The sequence below is a fragment of the Gobius niger genome (genome assembly GCF_951799975.1).
Source record: "Gobius niger genome assembly, chromosome: 11".
Classification (NCBI taxonomy): domain Eukaryota; kingdom Metazoa; phylum Chordata; class Actinopteri; order Gobiiformes; family Gobiidae; genus Gobius; species Gobius niger.
In genome coordinates this window covers 20127817-20146137 of record NC_136862.1, presented here as the reverse complement: position 1 = coordinate 20146137, position 18321 = coordinate 20127817, and the positions used below count along the sequence as shown (strand labels likewise).

At 42.7% G+C, this 18321-nt stretch overlaps 1 protein-coding gene across 1 annotated transcript in view; it reads right to left on the bottom strand.

Annotated features, from left to right (window-relative positions):
• The window catches only part of dchs1b (dachsous cadherin-related 1b), a 100058-nt gene that overhangs the window by 15359 nt on the left and 66378 nt on the right, over nucleotides 1-18321 (bottom strand). Inside the window, exons 6-15 of the mRNA XM_079566919.1 lie at nucleotides 11195-11383; nucleotides 8206-8437; nucleotides 7218-7454; nucleotides 5141-6196; nucleotides 4878-5065; nucleotides 4641-4737; nucleotides 4406-4563; nucleotides 1983-2417; nucleotides 1224-1519; nucleotides 527-642 (exon numbers count right to left, since the gene is read on the bottom strand). Coding sequence (XP_079423045.1) covers nucleotides 527-642; nucleotides 1224-1519; nucleotides 1983-2417; nucleotides 4406-4563; nucleotides 4641-4737; nucleotides 4878-5065; nucleotides 5141-6196; nucleotides 7218-7454; nucleotides 8206-8437; nucleotides 11195-11383 — 3004 coding nt within the window. The remainder of the gene's footprint in view (nucleotides 1-526; nucleotides 643-1223; nucleotides 1520-1982; nucleotides 2418-4405; nucleotides 4564-4640; nucleotides 4738-4877; nucleotides 5066-5140; nucleotides 6197-7217; nucleotides 7455-8205; nucleotides 8438-11194; nucleotides 11384-18321) is intronic.

Below are 18321 nucleotides of genomic sequence, written 5' to 3'. Positions count from 1 at the left end.
TGGAAAAGGCATCAACTGTGTACCTAATCTTATTTCAGCTAAAGTGAAGCACGGCCACACCACCCAGGAACCCTTGCGCGAGTGATGAAGAGATTATAATGGGACATATAGGATATCAAAGGCAGTGCAGCTCCCCAGCCCAAATAAAGATTGGTTCCCACGAGCAAATCTACACACAATACACCTTAATACTTCATTCTGTAGTGCTGGGTATGGGATTTTTAGTGTTTTAGCAGTCCTGACAGTGTACATACTTTTAAAATCGCGTCTAAATGGAAATATTGACTCAAGAGGCTGATTATCTATTAATCACACTGCAGCCTATATATCCACAATGAAACCTCACACATAAAGCACTCAGCATTACAGCTTGTGTTAAATCATTCAGTGAGGAAATTATATGTCGATTTATGCAGCTCTGATGGGGTGTAAATTGGATATTTATGGGGAAAATCTGGCTTATATCATTGTATTATGATATTATGATGTTTTTAGATTGATTCTCAGACTGTGAAAAAAGGCTCACCGGTGTTGGGGTTGAGGCTAAAGCGACCAGCGCTGTTGCCTGCCTGAATCCTGTACGATACAACGCCATTTTCCCCTTCGTCGTCATCTCGGGCCATTACGTACAGGATCACAAAACTGCAAAAATATAAAGCAGGTGATTAGAAATTACTTTAAAGCAGAACTAAGTAACTCATGCCCCGAGAAGCCATAACCACCACTGCAGGTGTCGTAGCATGTTACGTTTTTTTACTCATTAATTGTCCGTGAGAGTAAATACTACGCTGACAGAAAAGACAAAAGGAGAGAGGGATATTGTACATCCAACTACACAATGGAGATATTTTTTGTCACTCAAACTTGGCCGTAAATACTGTTAAAGTGGCGCTAGCCCGCAGTTAGCTTTGCCCATTAGCCTGTTAGCTTCTTCTTTGTGATTCCATTAGTGTGTATTGCGCCTCCGGGTTGGAGCAGGGAAAGTTGCAAGCATGGTTTTCTGGCCAGAGACACCAGGGGAGATGAAAGACCCCCCAATCATAACATTAACACTTGTATTACCCCCAGAGGGACGACGAAAGGGATTTATTAAAGTAAACAAATTACTTAGTTCTTCTTCAAGGCTAGATTTGTTTTCTTTCTCATGCATGGATGTTCATTCTCTAGATCAGTGGTCTTCAACTGGTGGGCCAAGGTCCAAATTTGAACTGCTATAAACTCACCCCACGGGCTGGTCCTCCATGACACTGACGGCAGAGGGGGAGCTGAACACTGGGGCGTTATCGTTTTCATCCCGGACAAAAATCCTGGCCGTGACCGAACCCCACCGGCGCTGGGACAGCTCCAAGGCCTGATCTGTCGCACGCACCACAAGGTAAAGAGAGGGGGTGGTCTCACGGTCCAGACTCTGGCCTAAAGTCAGGACTCCGGAGACGGGGTCGAGGGTCAACAGGTCAGCTGTGTCAGGCCACTGGTGCTCTATGGAGTAACGCAGGTCACTGTTGGGCCCGCTGCCATCCTGTAAAGCGGGGAACGGGGAAATAGACGTTAGTGTTTAAATAAAATCGTACTTGCTTATCTCACTACAAATCTACAAATGTTCCTAATAATCAGCAATGTATGTATCCTTTTTTTAAATATTAAGATATTACTATGTTGTTTTGAATGTAATAGAAGCAACACAAGAGGAAAAACTTTGAAGGGCAAAAAATGTCTGGAAAAGTGGGTGATATGAATGTAAATTGTCTTAGCATGGGAAATTACTAGGTGGAAATAGGTTGCAAATTTTAGAATAGAATTTAGAGTAGAATTTTTTCACTCCCCTTCACAAAATATGTTGCTGTATGGCCAGCAGTAGCAGGACCTGATAATCTAGGCTGAGGGGCTTCCATGTGGAACATTGTTTATGATATATGAATAAAATGCATCCGTTTCCTCTTTTAATATCTGAAATGTATACATATTACAAAGTTATGACAGACCTGGTCTATGGCTTGGAAAGTATGCACAAAGGCCCCTGGTTTGGTGTTCTCCTGGACCACGATGGAAATGGGGTCCTGCGTGAAGTGGGGGGCGTGGTCGTTGTTGTCCTGAACGAAGATGTCCAGCTGCACCTGGTGGCTGCTGGGATACGCCTCGGAGAAGTTGGACACCTCCACCTGAAGAGTGTACCTCGAGCCCTTTTCGTAGTCTAACTCTCTCACCAAATACACGTCCCCTTTGAGGCGGTCCACCATAAATGTCCCGTCGTGGTCGGTGCCTCCCACAACCAGATAAGTCACCTGACCCTCCGCGGTGTTTTGCTGGTCACGGGATCGCACTGAGCCGACCACAGAGCCCGGGGTGGCTCCTTCGACAATGTTGAGCATCATGGATAAGATATTGGGTTTGGGGTTGGATTTGGATGAACCGAGAACCTGAAAGAAGGAGCAGGTGAGCGTTTTACTGTGTGAAGCAACAATATAACCACCAACCACTTTTTTGCTTTTGAAGAAATGTGTTAGCCATAATTCTTCAAAAAGTGTAACAATTTGTACTAGTTTGTTTATTGGATCCCATCAACATGCTGTTCAGTGTCATGCATGTTGTTGGATTACACTACCTTAGGTATTTCACAGACAGTGAGTCTATATCAATCTCTTCCCAGCCCATCCCTGAGCATAGCCTTGTGCTTTAGTCTGTTTCTGTTTTATTCTTATTACTATAATTACTCTCATAGGAATTCTGCATGAAGACATTTTATACAAGCTTGCCAACAGGCAAACCAGCACTGTGGTTATAGAATTTTGGCTATGAGATAAGAGCAAAATCTGCGAACTATGACTAAATTATAATGATTGTGATGGGAATACATTTTCCAAGTCAAATTAACAATAAGCGTGTTCTCCATATTGCTAGTCAGGTTTGATGAGGGTCCATTCCGTGTCAAAAAGTGAGTAGACACTAAGCAGCGCCTTATACAAAACTTGAAGGATAGATCAAAGCGGTGCGCAGACAGCAAATGGACAGAGATGTTAACAAGCTGTAATTTCATTAGGCTCTCAAACACATTGACACAAAGTTGTTGTTGGCTAAAGGGAACTGGTTTGCATGATGTAAAAGAGGGAAATAATTTGGGATAATGACTCTACTTTGTTAACTTGTCTATTTTGCATCCAGTGTGCACGAAATTAAGAGCTTTGCCCAAATGTTCTAAGGTTTTGTGCATAAAAAAACACAATATTTAGGCCAGTACGTTAAAGGGGAATTTCTTACCCTGCTTAGTGTGTATGCAAACTATAAAAGTAGCTCTATGCAAAAATGTGCACTGCTTAGTGAAGTGCAATCTAAAAATCATTAAGGTGGAACGTTACCCATATGTTTTTACACTCAGTGCTTGTATGTCCTACGGGCTGCTACCGTATGTATTGCGACGTATTGCTTTTCTTCTTGATGTGATTTGATGCAGATGGCTCCCATCAAATCTCATCTGGGAGCGTTTGATTCAGAGGTGCTTGCTCCCCTTCTGTCTAATCTCAATGTTGCACAAGCGTGCAGGAAACACGTAAGTACTGAGAGCATGCACACCCATTGTAATTAGCGAACCCTTTTCCTCGATCAAATCACATTAAAAACAGTGAACTTAAAGCACACCACCACCCTGCAAAAACGCTTCCACTTCCACTATTTTATATTCTTGATAGGACATGTTGATATGAAGGACAGGGCCTGAAGAAAGCCCAGATTTGTAACTCAGTCCAGACATGCTCCAGCCTCCCGTGGACCAGCGGGTTTCGGTTACCTCTTTAACCTTTTGAGCAGGAAGCAGGAAGTAGATTGGATAAATCTCTTGTTTGGACAGGCAAAGATTTAGTTTCCTCACAAGCTTTTCTGTATTACTTTATAATTGTCTTTTGCAATTCAGGGGGCAGTTTCATTTACAGGTAAGAAAACATATTTAGTTGAACTACAAGCACATTGTAGCGTGGCAGTTAGTTGGCGCAGCAGTTAGCGCTCGTGCTTCACAGTTTCTGTGTGGCGTTTGCCTATTCTCCCGTGTCTGCGTAGGTTTCCTCCGGGGACTCTAGTTTCCTCTACCACTAAAACATGTACAATAGGCCAGGTTGAGTGAGAGAGTGTTTGAGAGTGCGAGTGGGGACAATAGATGGAAATGAGCCCATGGCTACAATCCGGCATGAGTCCCATGTATGTTCCCATGTATGTTCATTAACATGCAGTGTCCCAATAAAATAAATACATTTCTTGGTTAATTTAATCTTAATTGCAAATATTTAGGGAATTTTACTCTTACGTTGGTCAAAATAATGATTAAAAGGTCAACCTCTTTCTGTCTGACACAATAATATTCCCACAAAAGAAGTTTCACCACTGTTAAAAATGCATCGCTGTGTTTCTATTGTCCTACCTGTATGCGTATCTGGCAAGTGGAGCTGAGGCCAGGCGTCCCGTGGTCTGCAGCAGTGACAATGAAGGAGTACTCAGAGCGCTCGGCCCATCTGAGAGGAGACGAGGTCCTCAACTCACCGCTGTTTTGGTTCAGGGAAAAACGCTCGGCTCTGGGGCCTAGAAAGAAAAATATAAAGCATTGAATGGGATTGGGCAGAAAGAAAGTGAGATTGTTAAAAATAACGAGGGTCTACCTGATAAGGAGTAGAAGATGGTGCCGTTTTCCCCCTCATCTGGGTCTTTGGCTGTTAATGTTGATATCACAGATCCAGATGGAAGCCCCTCATTGACCTACAGAAACGATGCATTACACATAGCAGAGGCAACTATGACGATCCCTTTAAGGAACTATTCTTTGCACTTGTTTACTGTATGCTAACTCTAATGATGCATTGATTAAGGTATAAATAGAAGGCCCATCATTTCCTTACCTGTAGGAGCAGTTCTCTGTCTGGTCTCACATGAGAAAACAGCGGTGCGTGATCATTCTCATCCAGGACAGTGATGTGAGCTGTCCCTGTGGCACTGCGCGGGGGCGTGCCGCCATCTTGGACCACAACAACCAGCTGGTAACTGGACTGCTGCTCTCTGTCCAAGGCTAGACGAGTACTTATCTCCCCTAGATGAAAAATATAACATTTGTAAGCAATGCGATTCACTTAGATATTATGAAAAGAGGTATTTTGGCCATTACCTGTTAGAGCGTTGATCTGAAAGTGTTTATCCGGATGCAGCAGTCTGTAGCTTAGCCTCGCGTTCAGCCCCGAGTCTCTATCAGTCGCCGACACTCTTCCAAAGCCTGTCCCGGCCATTAGATTTTCCCCCACCGCCAAAAACACTCTCTCTTGACTAAGTCTTGGCGCGTTATCATTCTCATCGGTCACTGTAACCCTCACCGTGGCACTCCCTGTTCTCCCGATGCCCCCTTGTCCTGAAGTGGCAAGGACAGTCAAAAGGTACATGTCCTTAACTTCACGATCCAGAGAGCTTCGGACGAAGAGCCAGCCACTATCGGGCATTATCCCAAATCCTGCCGCATCCCCGTCCGGTCTGAGTCGATAAGAGACGGACGAAGATGCGGAAGATGCAGAACCACCGTTTCCTGAAGCTTCTCTGTTTAAAGCTCTAACTTGGAGGAAGCGAGTGTTAAGAGGCGAATTTTCTCTGAGTTCGACCCGGTATGTCAGAGTGTCAAAATGTGGGCCTTGTGCATCTTGAGCTTGTATGTGGACGACGAGGGTGAAGGTCGAACTAAGCTGGGGCGCCCCTCCGTCTTTGGCAACAACTTGAAGGTCATAACGCGGAACACTTTCATAAGATAGACTCCCAATAAGACGCACTTCGCCACTGCCCCGGTCCACACCGAATGTCCTCTGTCCGGTGCTCCCAGAGGCCCCAGCAGAGACCAAGTCAAAGCTCAGCTGCCCATTGTGACCCGAGTCCTTGTCCGACGCTTGTATGCGGTAGATGACTGATCCCATTTTGGTGATTTCGGGGAGGAGCAACGATTCCGAGGATGAAGGATAGAAAATCGGGGCGTTGTCGTTGACGTCTGAGATGGTGATTCTGACTCTGGTCGTCCCATAAGCAGGGGGGGAGCCCGAGCGCGCCTGGATTTCCAACTCCAGGCTGGAGCAGATCTCGTGGTCTAAAGGCAGAGCGGTGCGGATTGTACCGGAGGAACTGTCCACGGTGAAGTAGCCGTCAGGATCACCAGACGAGATGGAGTACAAGATGTCCTTTGAAACACCTGGACACATCGCAAAGTACAGAATGTAATATAGTAGATTCAGTACGATACCCTTTTTTTTTTTAATGAGATGTGCAAGAGTGCAACAAAATAAAGAATTTCTGGCCAGGTGCTGATCCTGTCTTGCAAGGGTAATGATATATTGATGAAACTTGACTTAAAATTTCGAGATTTATTCATTTATTGGTAGATTCATTTTCTATTAAATCACAAACTCCCTATACTTCAGAGACATGTATATTCCTATTTACTGTATTTATTTTTTTATTTTGATTATAACTATTATAACTAACTAACTAATGACCCTTACTAAAACATTTGCGCAGTATTGTATGTCATATATGGAGCCAGGTAGTGCCAACACTAGTTTTTAAATGCCCATAAATCCTGTAATACTATGCCCCCAACCAACAGTCTACTATTTCTCACAGGTAAGTGCACATAAACACCCCACATTAAACTGTTCCACAACATGAACATTTACATTCTTGTGGCAAGGGGAAACTGCTCTGCTAGTGTCCAGTCGGTGGAGATGGATCTCTCAGAGCACACGATAGGCGCTGAGAGCTTTGCACAGTTTCTCAAACAGATAAGTATCTTCAGTCCGCTCCACTTTGGGTATATTTCACTTAAGACTCCCCCCTCGCTATGTTGTTGAATTCAATCCTGTACTCAAAAGTCTGGCATAGTAATAAATACTGCATGCTACAAGCCACGCTATTGATGAATGTGACGTCTTAATGCAAAGTGTTTTATGTGACTGCTATAGTCAGATCCATTACGGTCGTTCTGCCCTGGTTCTGGTAAGGTAATGGTGAGATAAGTTGCTATTTGAGAAGAGCAGGGCTTGTACATGTGGGGACGCTACGCATAAAACACTTGGGTAATGTCTAATAATAATAAATACATTTGTTAGCCTGGCCACCACACTACTCTTTACTACTCTACTTTACTTTACGTGCCTGAACAATTGTAGTATGCATATAGAAAGTTAAATGAATCCTTTAACCCTCAATCTTACCTGTCCTGGCAGCAGCTCGGACCACGCCCACTGCGGTGCCCCTCAGCACGTCCTCCGGGACAGTGAAGAAGTAATGCGCTTGTTCAAACACGGGGGACGCGACTGAGCCTCCCACAATGCTGATGTTCACTTTGGCATCGACCGGCGCCTTCAGACCTCCGCCATCTTCAGCCGAGATCACCATGGAGACGACCGTGTTGGCCTTGCCGTGCAGCGACCGGGAAAGGGAGATCACGCCTATGGGGAACACAATGACATAGTTTAAACTTTAGTTCAAGCCTCTAATAGGACTGGGGTAAACTTAAACACACTACTGTAACAAAGGACCTAAAAATCCTGTCATCACATACATTTTAGTGCCTTATGGCTCAGCTTGTAAAAAACCCAAATTAATATTAGCAAGATTTTGTAGACAACAAAATCATTACAGCGACATCTTAAAGCATATATCAGAAAGTATTTTGCCTAGAATGCAAACGATTTATTAGCAACTGCGATAGCTTACAGATTTAACATAATGCAATATAAAAAGAAAGTCTCTAGGCAGCTGAAAGATGCCGTGTAAATGTTTGAAATGTTTTAATTGTGTTGGCAGCAGTTTGACGTGCTGCTGCCAAAAATGCAACTTGGTTTAATCATGTAATTTCAAACTTTTAGAGATAGATATGGATCAGTTTCTGCCTACTTTAAATCTATGGAAAGCCGCCTGTTTTCCGCCAATATGTTGCTGGCTGTCCTGCGTTACCATGGAAATCAGCTGTGATAAGCTGCTTTCAATAAACCGATGAGTTTGCTGAAGCTGCCTAGACTTTAATAACCCTTGAGAAACTCTGACTGACAGGACGACTCAAACAGGCACAGATGAAGCAAAACACAACTCCAGGTATGTTTTTTTCAGCACAACAAATTTAAAGTTACCGAGTTCTGCTTTAAAACCACAGAGCGGAAGGTTAAGAATAATACATTTTTTTCAATTCTGTAGTTATACCTGTGTCTTTGTTGAGTGTGAAGAACGCAGAGCCCCCTCCTGGCGCAGTCCGGTACGTCACTCTCCCGTTGGGACCAGAGTCAGGATCGTTGGCCGTAACCTTGACGACGGAGGTTCCCGGTGCACTGTGGGTACTCAGGCTCACCGTGTACAGGACGGGGTAGAAGGTTGGACGGTTGTCATTGATGTCCACTACTGTCACCCTGACACCCGCCACTGAGCTGAGGCCACCCTGAAAACAAAAAAATACACAATAATGGATTACTTTTATGTTTCATTGTTGGTGAAAGTTGAGTTTTAGACATGATGAAAGGCGTTTAGTCAGGATATACAATTTCACCAGGTTAGATAGTTGTATTTAAACACTAATGTCAAATATAAGAGCTCTATTTAGTCACGTTTTGGGTAAGTTCGACAAATAAAACGCTTTACCAAGTAACTCTCTGGACCTATCCAGCATGGACGTGATCCTTGAGAAATCCAGGGCACTCTTAAATTACAAATATTGCTGCATATTTCATGGTTTGTTTCTATGCAAGATCATTGGAGTTTCAAATATGGGGGCGTTTTAGTTGTGGGAAACTTTTCTTCCTTTAAATCTAAATACTTAAAGACAATCGTCAAATTGTTCCTCGACGGGAACAGCCTTGGACTTTCATCCGACTACAACACTGTGACAATAGATTGATGTTGCACAAAATACGAAGCAGATGTAAAAAATAAAAAAAGTACAAAGGAAGCTGTCTGAAAGTTGTCTGCCGAGGCTGGCTACAATGGAGGCAGTTAATCATGATGTAAGTAATTGTCAGAAGAAAAGGGGAAGTTTGTGTTACATTGTATTTGTGGGTTTGGTTTTATGGCAGCACTAAAAACAGGGCTCGTGAAACTGAAGAGGAGGAGACAGCAGTGAAATGAGACGGGTATATCTGAGGGGTACGATGAAACATTAAAATAAGCATTACCAGGAAAATGGTTTACTGATGTATACTTACAGTAATTTTAAGAGGATGACATACAATTTAACTATCGTCAACAACAAGGAGAAGATGAAACAAGGACAACGAAGAATGTCCAATGTGTTAATCTATGTTTATTAAGATTAGTAGCTGAGGTCATAAAAGTATAGACAATAGAGGCAGTAGTTCTGAAATGGAAAAGTAGACAGAACAGCAGCAGTGGTGCAGATCGTCGCCTTGTGATTGGAGGGTCGGCGGTTTGAATCCTGCAAGTGCACACTGTCGTTGTGTCCTTGGGCAAGACACTTCACCCACCTTGCCTTCAGTGTCTGCAAACACTGGTGTATGAATGAGCATGTGAATGGGTGGAAAATTAGAAAATCATTCATTTGAGTCTATCTAATATATGATAGACTCATTATGCAAAGTGAGATATGTATAGCCTTTATTTGTTATAATTTTGATTATTATGGCTCAGCTTGTAAAAAACCCAAATTAATATTTTGAAAATGGACTGTAAGCCACTCTCTTGGAACCGCCACCTTAACGTGGTAGATGATCCTGGGACCTATATTGTCGGGGGCTTTGTGCCCCTGGTAGGGTCTCCCATGGCAAACAGGTCCTAGGAGATGGGTCAGACAAAGAGCGGTTCAGAAGCCTCTTATGAGAGACCAACAGGCCCGGTTAGAACCATGAGGCCGTCCTCCCGTGGACCCACCACCTGCAGGAGGAGCCATGGGGGCAGGTGCAATGTGATTTGGGGAGCTTTAACGGCTGCCCCCACGACCCGGCAACGGACAAGTGGAAGGGGATGGATGGATGGGTGGGTGGATGGATGGATGGTTGGATGGATGGATGGATGGATGGATGGATGGATGGATGGATGGATGGATGGATGGATGGATGGATGGATGGATGGATGGATGGTTGGATGGATGGATGGATGGATGGATGGATGGATGGATGGATGGATGGATGGATGGATGGACGGACGGACTGTAAGCCATAATCATCAGCATTGGCATGTGTCACTTTGCATGTAATGAGTCTATATCCAATATTAGTTTCACATTTTAAGTTGAATAACAGAAATAAATGAACTTTTTAACAATATTCTAGTTTTCCGAGTTTCACCTGTATAAATGTAACCATTTTATGTGACCATTTTAGTAGGTGGTAACAGTACTATCAGTAACTGTGGTAGTAGTCGATCTAATGGAAGTTATAGAAGTACAGTGCCCTTGAAGTGACAAGAGTGAGGAAAAAAATGGGGTGATTAGGTCAGGGCCCAAACTTACTATGTCAAGGGCAAATAGGTACAAAATCTTACTCTACCCTGACCAGTGGCCATACAAGGATAGTCCACTTCAATCCACAACATCACAACGATTGAAGAGATTCAGTACAAGGACAGTGCTTGCCCCCACTTTTGCCTCTTAAAAAAATGCGTTATAGTCGTGTAAGACGTTTGACGACCACTTGAACTCTCTCTCAAACTTCAAACCTGCACCATTGTTCAGAGATTTTTTTTAAAATCTTTTCCCCATTCATGTTTATAGCCAGCATCCTTTCAGCATCCTGATTGCTTTGCCATGTTGCTCCTGTTTTCTTGAAGTGACTGGGAAAGGCATAGGTATACAGCTTCTCTTTGATGAGATTTATTGAGAGGCATCTGCACACATCTTTAATTTGCCTTCAGCCTCGAGCTTTGATCACCGGAGACACTGAGCACACGACTGCATTTGTGCCGGTCTAGGAATGACACAAATCAAATGAAAAATGGCTTGTTGATACAGGAAATGGCTATCCCCATTTATATAATCGTTTCACTTTGAGCAGATTGACTTGCGTGATAGGGTTAAAAAAAAATGATGGAAAAGGTGGATAGGCAGGAAAAAAAATCAAGACAGAAAAGATTTGTTAAGCTTTATGTTTCAAAGACTTTGCATGCAGTGTTTAGTGCAATGTGTGAGGAACAGTGTCCAGTCAAATGAGTAAAACTGTAAAATTGCAATTGGTGCTTAGGCTCTTACCCCATCGGTTGCTGTGACAGTCAGATCAAACTTGTCCAGTCCATCGTCCCGGTCCAAAGTCGTACTGGTGCAGATCTGCCCCGTCTCCTTGTGTATGGTGAACTGAGTTGGCACAGCGCCCCCTCCTGGTGTTCCCAGAGTGTAGGTGATGGCACCAAAGGAACCACGGTCTTCATCTGTGGCTGTGACCTGAAAAGAGAACGACACCAAGCGTAAGGTAGTGTTGGTTCAATGACAGGCAATGGCCCATGGACCCAAGGGTGCCACCCCGGAGCACCCAGCAGGCTTTAGAAGAAGGAAAATGTGTCAGTCAAGTTATATACGATCGAGGGAGCTTTCTGTCACAATAATGCAAACTCCTTACAACCATTAAACAGAAAAAAATACGTTTACACTTGTTATGAGTGCCATAAAACATCTGTGTGAGCAATTTACTTTTTCAAGATTGGATGAAAAAAAGTGGTGGCTTTGAATGCTGGCAAAGTGAACAGGTGGTGGCCATTAAAGTTACAATGGGGTTTAAATAAAGACAATGAGGACACAACATGGCGGTGGACAGAGGGAGAAAAGGGAGGAAAGTTAGGTCGAAGTTGTAATTTAGGTTTTTGTGGCCATCGGAGAAACTCTAAGTGATTTCGAATGGCTATGTGCCTTTAGTGATAGGGTATATTTAAGACTTTAAGACACTGGGGACACCTCACATTTGCAGCCACATTTTCTCATAGTGACCCAAATCTGTCTGGTGCGTGCAGCAGACAGATGTCTTAACTTCTCTTATATCTCTTTCGAAAAATCTAGGCCATTGTCTCAGTTCTGTGGCATTGTTTTCAAACGCTCTTTTATTGTAGAAGAGGGTGTAATTGAGTTATTGAACAGCGTTAAAGATGCGTAAAACCAAAGAGCCTTTGGTTTTACGCGTTGGATTGGTTTCCTTTTTGATGTATGAACTACACAGTAGCTGTGGCTACATACTGTAAGACCTACAATACAGTATTTAGCCACAGCTACAATGTAAGTGGATGGCCACCATGTGGGGAGGGAGGGAATAATAGATAACACATTGCCAAGCTGAAAAGTACCATGTAAATCCAAGTCATTGTTACTTATCCTTTACTGTCACAAGAATTACCCTGGTTCTTTAATATTTGACTTTATTTATTTTTTCATGTGCAGCCTCTAAATTTGTGTTTATTTTTAAAAGAAATCAATGTTTTTACACTGAAGTCAGTACAACACAATTACTAGCAGATGTGTGTTGATTTAGCAAAGCCTTTTAATTCCACAACTGTTATGGCAAATGCTTATACACTTGAAATGTCCAGCTGCTATAAAAGGTGAATAGATGTGCTTTGATGTGTACTGAATAATAATGTCTATCTATATGCAATCGAAACCCTGTAATATCCACTGACCTTCATTTGCACAGGCCTTTGCTTTGACCAAACCATGTCCTTGCTGTTTCATTAGTGCTACATCAGAGACATCACAATGACTCAATGCTCCTATATGACATTATAGAAATATTAAATATACTCCTTAGAGGCCTCCAATCCATTTCCCCCTCACACTATTCCACCTTTCCCTTCCTCTCCTACAATGACTATTTACAACTGGGGATTTAGCCCGCGTTTTGAACTTCCTATAAGCCTGAATGTTGAGACTAATAGAATCTATATGATCTGGGTGTTGCTCATATATTGGTTCGTAATGGATTAGCCACCTGTGGAGAAGAGAGCTCCGCACACAGAGATGACCCCATATTTCGGACTAAATCTAATTAAAGGGGCTCATAAGCACCGTGACCGCCCACCTGGTCTGAGTGACTTCATCGCCACCTCTATCTATATACCCGCGAGGCCACATTTGGACCGGAGCACTTCGGAAGGAAGCGAAGAGTGTGGGATATGAATGGTTATGAATGGTTCAAGACAATATGCAATTTAGACACCCTTTTTAGACACGGTTTAGGCTTGACTTGATCTTGGTACTTGGAAGGACAAAGGTGTGGAGTTTGAGAACCACTGGTCAAGAAGTATCCTATGCTATGTATGATTTTAGGGTTAGGAACTTTGCATTGTCTCACTGAAGGCATTGTTTCATGAACGAACACATATGGAATTATGTTTTAATGACAATCCCACAATGTAAATAGTGTTGAAAAATAAGAACAAGTGTGCATTTAACTGCTTTGACTTTATTATTACCAAGGCCAAGATTGTTTTCCTCACCATTTGCTATTCCTACTATAACTGCTTGTGCCAAAAATTTGAAGTTGCTCAAATAAACTTGCTTTACATTAGTGCAAACAAGACGTCTGTCACTATTCACCATTTTGGCAACACGTCTGTGTGTTTACAGTGAAATTGAGAGACACGAAAGTGAGTGACAGGTTTAGTTTGAAAGACATGACACAAGAGACATATTTTAAGACAGCGGGGATTATCTAAGTTGACTTGCCAGAATTCGCCTCACTTTGTCCAGGAGCTGAACCCCCCCACCTCCCAAAAAAAAATCCACTCCCAAATTTGTAGAAATTCCAGGATTTGAAATGCTTATCTCATCTTCGAAATCCCGAGGGTTGATAAGGTAATCTAGTAAACACACACTAGCGAGACGGTGCCCTAAATCAAAGGTTTTGGTGAGCCAGACAGGAGTGCTTTGCCAGAAAAGGAATTCCTCCCACGCCAAGGCCGGTCTTACAATCCCCAACTAGCTTCCAACGCTCCATGTTGTCCAAGCGCTCTCCTCTCTCCAGAAATGTCAAGCTGAGATAAACACGCAACTACATAGCAACACAAACACAGACAGGAGCCCATACGTAGCATCCAATGTCTAAATCTCATTGAAGAGCTCTGGTGTATTTTCCCATTAAAATTGTGGTTACAGTCCATTGAATTAGGCTTTGGCACGAGGAAGTTTGCGTCTGTGGTCAAGTTGTCAAAAAACATGTTTTTTCAACAAAAGGTTGAGAATTGTTCACCTCCTCTGTGCAACATAACTCAATCTCAATCATACGAAAAGAAAAAAAGACCCATGTAAATCTATCGGCCCCAACTTTGATTCAACTCAGCACAGCCGTTATGTGGAAAAAAACACACAAAAGTGGTAATGCTCCGAGTGGATTTATGATACATATCTGGCATCATGTGAAAATAGCGGGTGTGTGGGAAGGTGGTAGTGTTTCGTAAAAAAAATAATAAGGCCTGCTGTGATGTTAACGATACGCGATTTGAACTTAATGGGCTACAACTTGCAAATCCGACATGGCGGTTGTGTTACATTGAGACTTGTTATTCAAATGAAGCCAAGATGGTAAAATATGAGTAATGCAGACAAATGACAAGTCGTAGATTTTGATTTATGGGAAAACGCTCCACTTCACAGACTCAAGCCACACAACTATTAGCCATGTTATAACTTTTTACAACAATTTTTACATTTTATGGAATCTTTTTATGAGCCGTGGTCTCATGATGAAAATGGGTGCAAGATTAGTTTCTATATAGCATTAGTAAAAGGTTTGCATACAGTATGTGCATGGTAAAATCGAAGTGTGGACATGGTCGCTGATGTCGAGCTTCAGATCGGCGGGCCCAAAAAAAAATCCAGCCCGATCCAACCCGGCCCCGCGGGCATGAAGCCTGAACTGACCAGATCCTGACCAATTAACTTCATTTGTAGGCCAGAGGTAAATCATTTTATTTAAGATCCGTGCATTCTTCAGAAACGTGACCAATAATGATGCTAAGATCTAAAATTTATGATAATGGCTGTATAATCTTTACTGCAGTATCAGCAATGAGCAGGGCTTGGTCAAGACTACCTTGCTGGAGATCTTAGCCTAATGTCCATGTTTTGGGTTGATGGGGGTTAAACAGAGCTTCTGGAGGAAACCCACCCAGACACGGAGAGAACATACATCTAGGGCTGCTTGATTATAGAAAAAATAATAATCACGATTATTTTAGTCATAATTGAAACCACAATTATTGGTTGCCTTAAAAAAAAAGTAAAGAAAACTATGCAAAATAATTTCTTTGGACAGCAAAAAAAAAAAAAGTCAAAATTATATCAAATATGCTACTGTTTCTAAACTAATCCTCTGTTAGAGACATCCCTGGCTCACCTGCCCCCTGCTGCCCAGCCCTCACACCTGCCCAAGCAAACCAAGCTGTGCAGCCTGATGACATCATCACACAGCGCTGTTTGTTTATGTCGGGCCAAAGCATGTGCCAGTATGATGTGAAACAATCATCACAGCGGCATGAAATGATACGAGTTTGCTTTGAGCTTTGTTTGTGTTATCTGCTCATGTAGAAGAGTTTTAAACTTTTCTGCAACAACCAGCCCTGGGCAAAGGATATAGAGGATTCTTAACTTCGGTTCTCCTTTCAGCAAAAGGAGAGCACTTATCAGTAGCGCTATCTCAAGAGCAAGGTGTGAAAATTATTATTATTCTACCTTTATTTTCTCGATTAATATAAAAGCTCATCACGCTGCAGGTAGTTCAGCTGATCAGCCGCACTCACAAAACTGTGCAGGTTTGACCTCTGCCCTTGGACAAGCGGGAGGGCATCCTTAATGATTGTTTTATTCTCAATTATGCCATTTTTGTAATCGTCTATTTCGATAAATTGCACAGCCCCACAAATGCCACAAAGAAAAAACCCACATGGTCATGGAATTTCTTACTGCAAGAACGCTAACCACCAATGGTTAGCGTTATAAATTATATTTTCGAAACTCCCATTCTCTGAAGAAAAGAACTTCGCTTTTTATCAATGATATTAACCCAGTTTAAATGCCAAGTTGCAGTACAATGTCCCTGAACATCTGTCTGCAATGTGACCAGCATGAATCCAGCCTGAGTGTAAGTTGGCCTCGGAATACATAAAGGCAATAAAGAAATGTCACATGGTGGAAATATGTGAAGAATAGCAATAGTGAGCACAGCTGAAGCCGATGCTCGGGGCTGAAGCTCCACGGAGAACGATCTATCCCTAGGCGGGACGTCCGTGGAGCGATGGGTCTATGCAGCGTATAGAGAACATGCAGCAGACCTCATCACTCATAGCTCACTGTGTCTCCTCTCTGCTACTTAGCGCTGTACTTTCGCATGCTCCTGGCCCGTCCTAATGTAAAGCATCACAGTGCGATGGGTCTCTGAGGTCTCACTCGCGCACACGCCCCGTGGTCAAAATCCAGCACTTCATCTGCGTTTATCTTTCATTTGTCTTCAATGGTGCGGTAAAGGACTGGTCTGAGTGCAGGGAGGTGATGCACAGTAGTGTTGAATGAGTGAAGAGGGTGGTGGTGGAGGCGCCTTGAGCCATTTTCTCATCATCAGGTGGTACGTAGTGCAGTTCACATGAGTGCAGGTTTTATTGCATGGGGCTTGGCACGGTGAAAGCCCCAAAAATATAGACTTAAGCTGCTTTCTTTGTGCCTGATGGTAAATGGATGCAAAAACATCTGTCTGTCTCATGGAACAGAAAGTAAACCTTTTCTTTATAATAGATTGCCTTGTTTTGATCAAATGAAAGAGTTCAAAATGTTCCTTTCTGTCACATAAAGTTAGATTTAATTGACCCAAAAAGCCTATGTGGATAAGAACTTGGACAAACATCTGGTAGATTTCACAATGATACAGAAGTATAGTGCCCAGAAAAGACTTGATCGAGAAACCCAGGAGCGACATTTCAACACAAAATCCAGCAAAACTACACTTTTCAATAATACCATGCTATTGTTCTCTTAATATCTCAAGCAAAAAGCTTTGAGTTAACAACGTCAACAACAATTAGTCAATCTTTTGCAAATGGGGCACCCTGGAAGGAGTCCTTAGCGCATGATGTTGGGCCCTCAAATTCATTCAGAAAGATAATGAAGAAAATGCAATGAAAACCAGTTAAACCAGATAGTATAGAATAGTCTTTCAGATTGTTCCACCGTACCAGACTTTACATGACTATTTTGTGAAGATAAGGCAGTTCTTTTAATAAACACCAGCCCTGTCCTATTGCTATCATTCCTTTGTTGTCCCAGAGACAGGCGTCGGTCCAAACAGCCTCTGTCCCGCTGCAGCCTGCCACTGTGTCTGTAAAACCTCAGCTCTGAATCGGAGCACATGTTGGTCTGAGCGGAGGTTTCAGACGCAGCTGGAGATCTGTAGGGCTTTTACAACTTCTCCTTGAGAAAGCCATAATGAACGCTGTAAACCATAAAGGACAGTCTGGTCGGCCCATCCCACGACTCAGACCCGGCATCAGTAAAGAATTAATAACAGCCTTTTCGAATACAAAAAGACAAACATGAAGTGTTTAAGGAAGAGACAATGATCAATCTACTACCTCTGGCACTGAGGTGGAATTGCATGAACAGGTGTCATAACGGTCATGCTTTTCAGATTTTTTCTTCAAGTTCTAGCTCACTAGCTGAAACATCAGGCAGCACTGTAGGTCGAAATATTTTCCATTTTAAAGATTAAATATTTTTACATGATCACATAACATTTGCCGTCTAGACAAAATCTGCAAATAAAATAACACTCTTTATTTGTTTAGTGAGACATTAGCAGTAAATCTGGCCACATCCGGGTGCACATGATAGGCCTCAAGTTGTAATAAAGCACAATTATCCTTGAGAGCAGCAGCAATGACCATAAAAGACCAGAATGGAGCAAAGATTGCATCGTTATAGACCGAATGCAAACTAGCGCAGGTTATTTACAACAGTTCCCTCTCTTATAGACGGGATACGCCTGGGTGTCAGGGAGAGCTAAAACACACATTTCACTTAAGCTTTCTGTTTTTCCGTAGACACATTCTTTCATTCTCCCATGAGCTGCATTCCCGGTATAAAGAATTCCCAAATTTCGGAAGCAATTTCTGCCTCCATGCTTTGGACGGATCGCGGCTCTGGATAATATTACGATGCCGTGTAGAGGAGTGAAAGGTGAGGATGAGGGAGGTAGATCGTGGGATGGGGTGATAAGTTTGGCAAAGGAACAAAAAATGTGTTCGAATAGAATAATGTTTGACCAACAAATGACTTTGCCAAACCCATTTAGGACCCGGACTCCTCTTTATCATAAAAGCAAGTAAATTTCACTTCTTGGCTTGCACAAA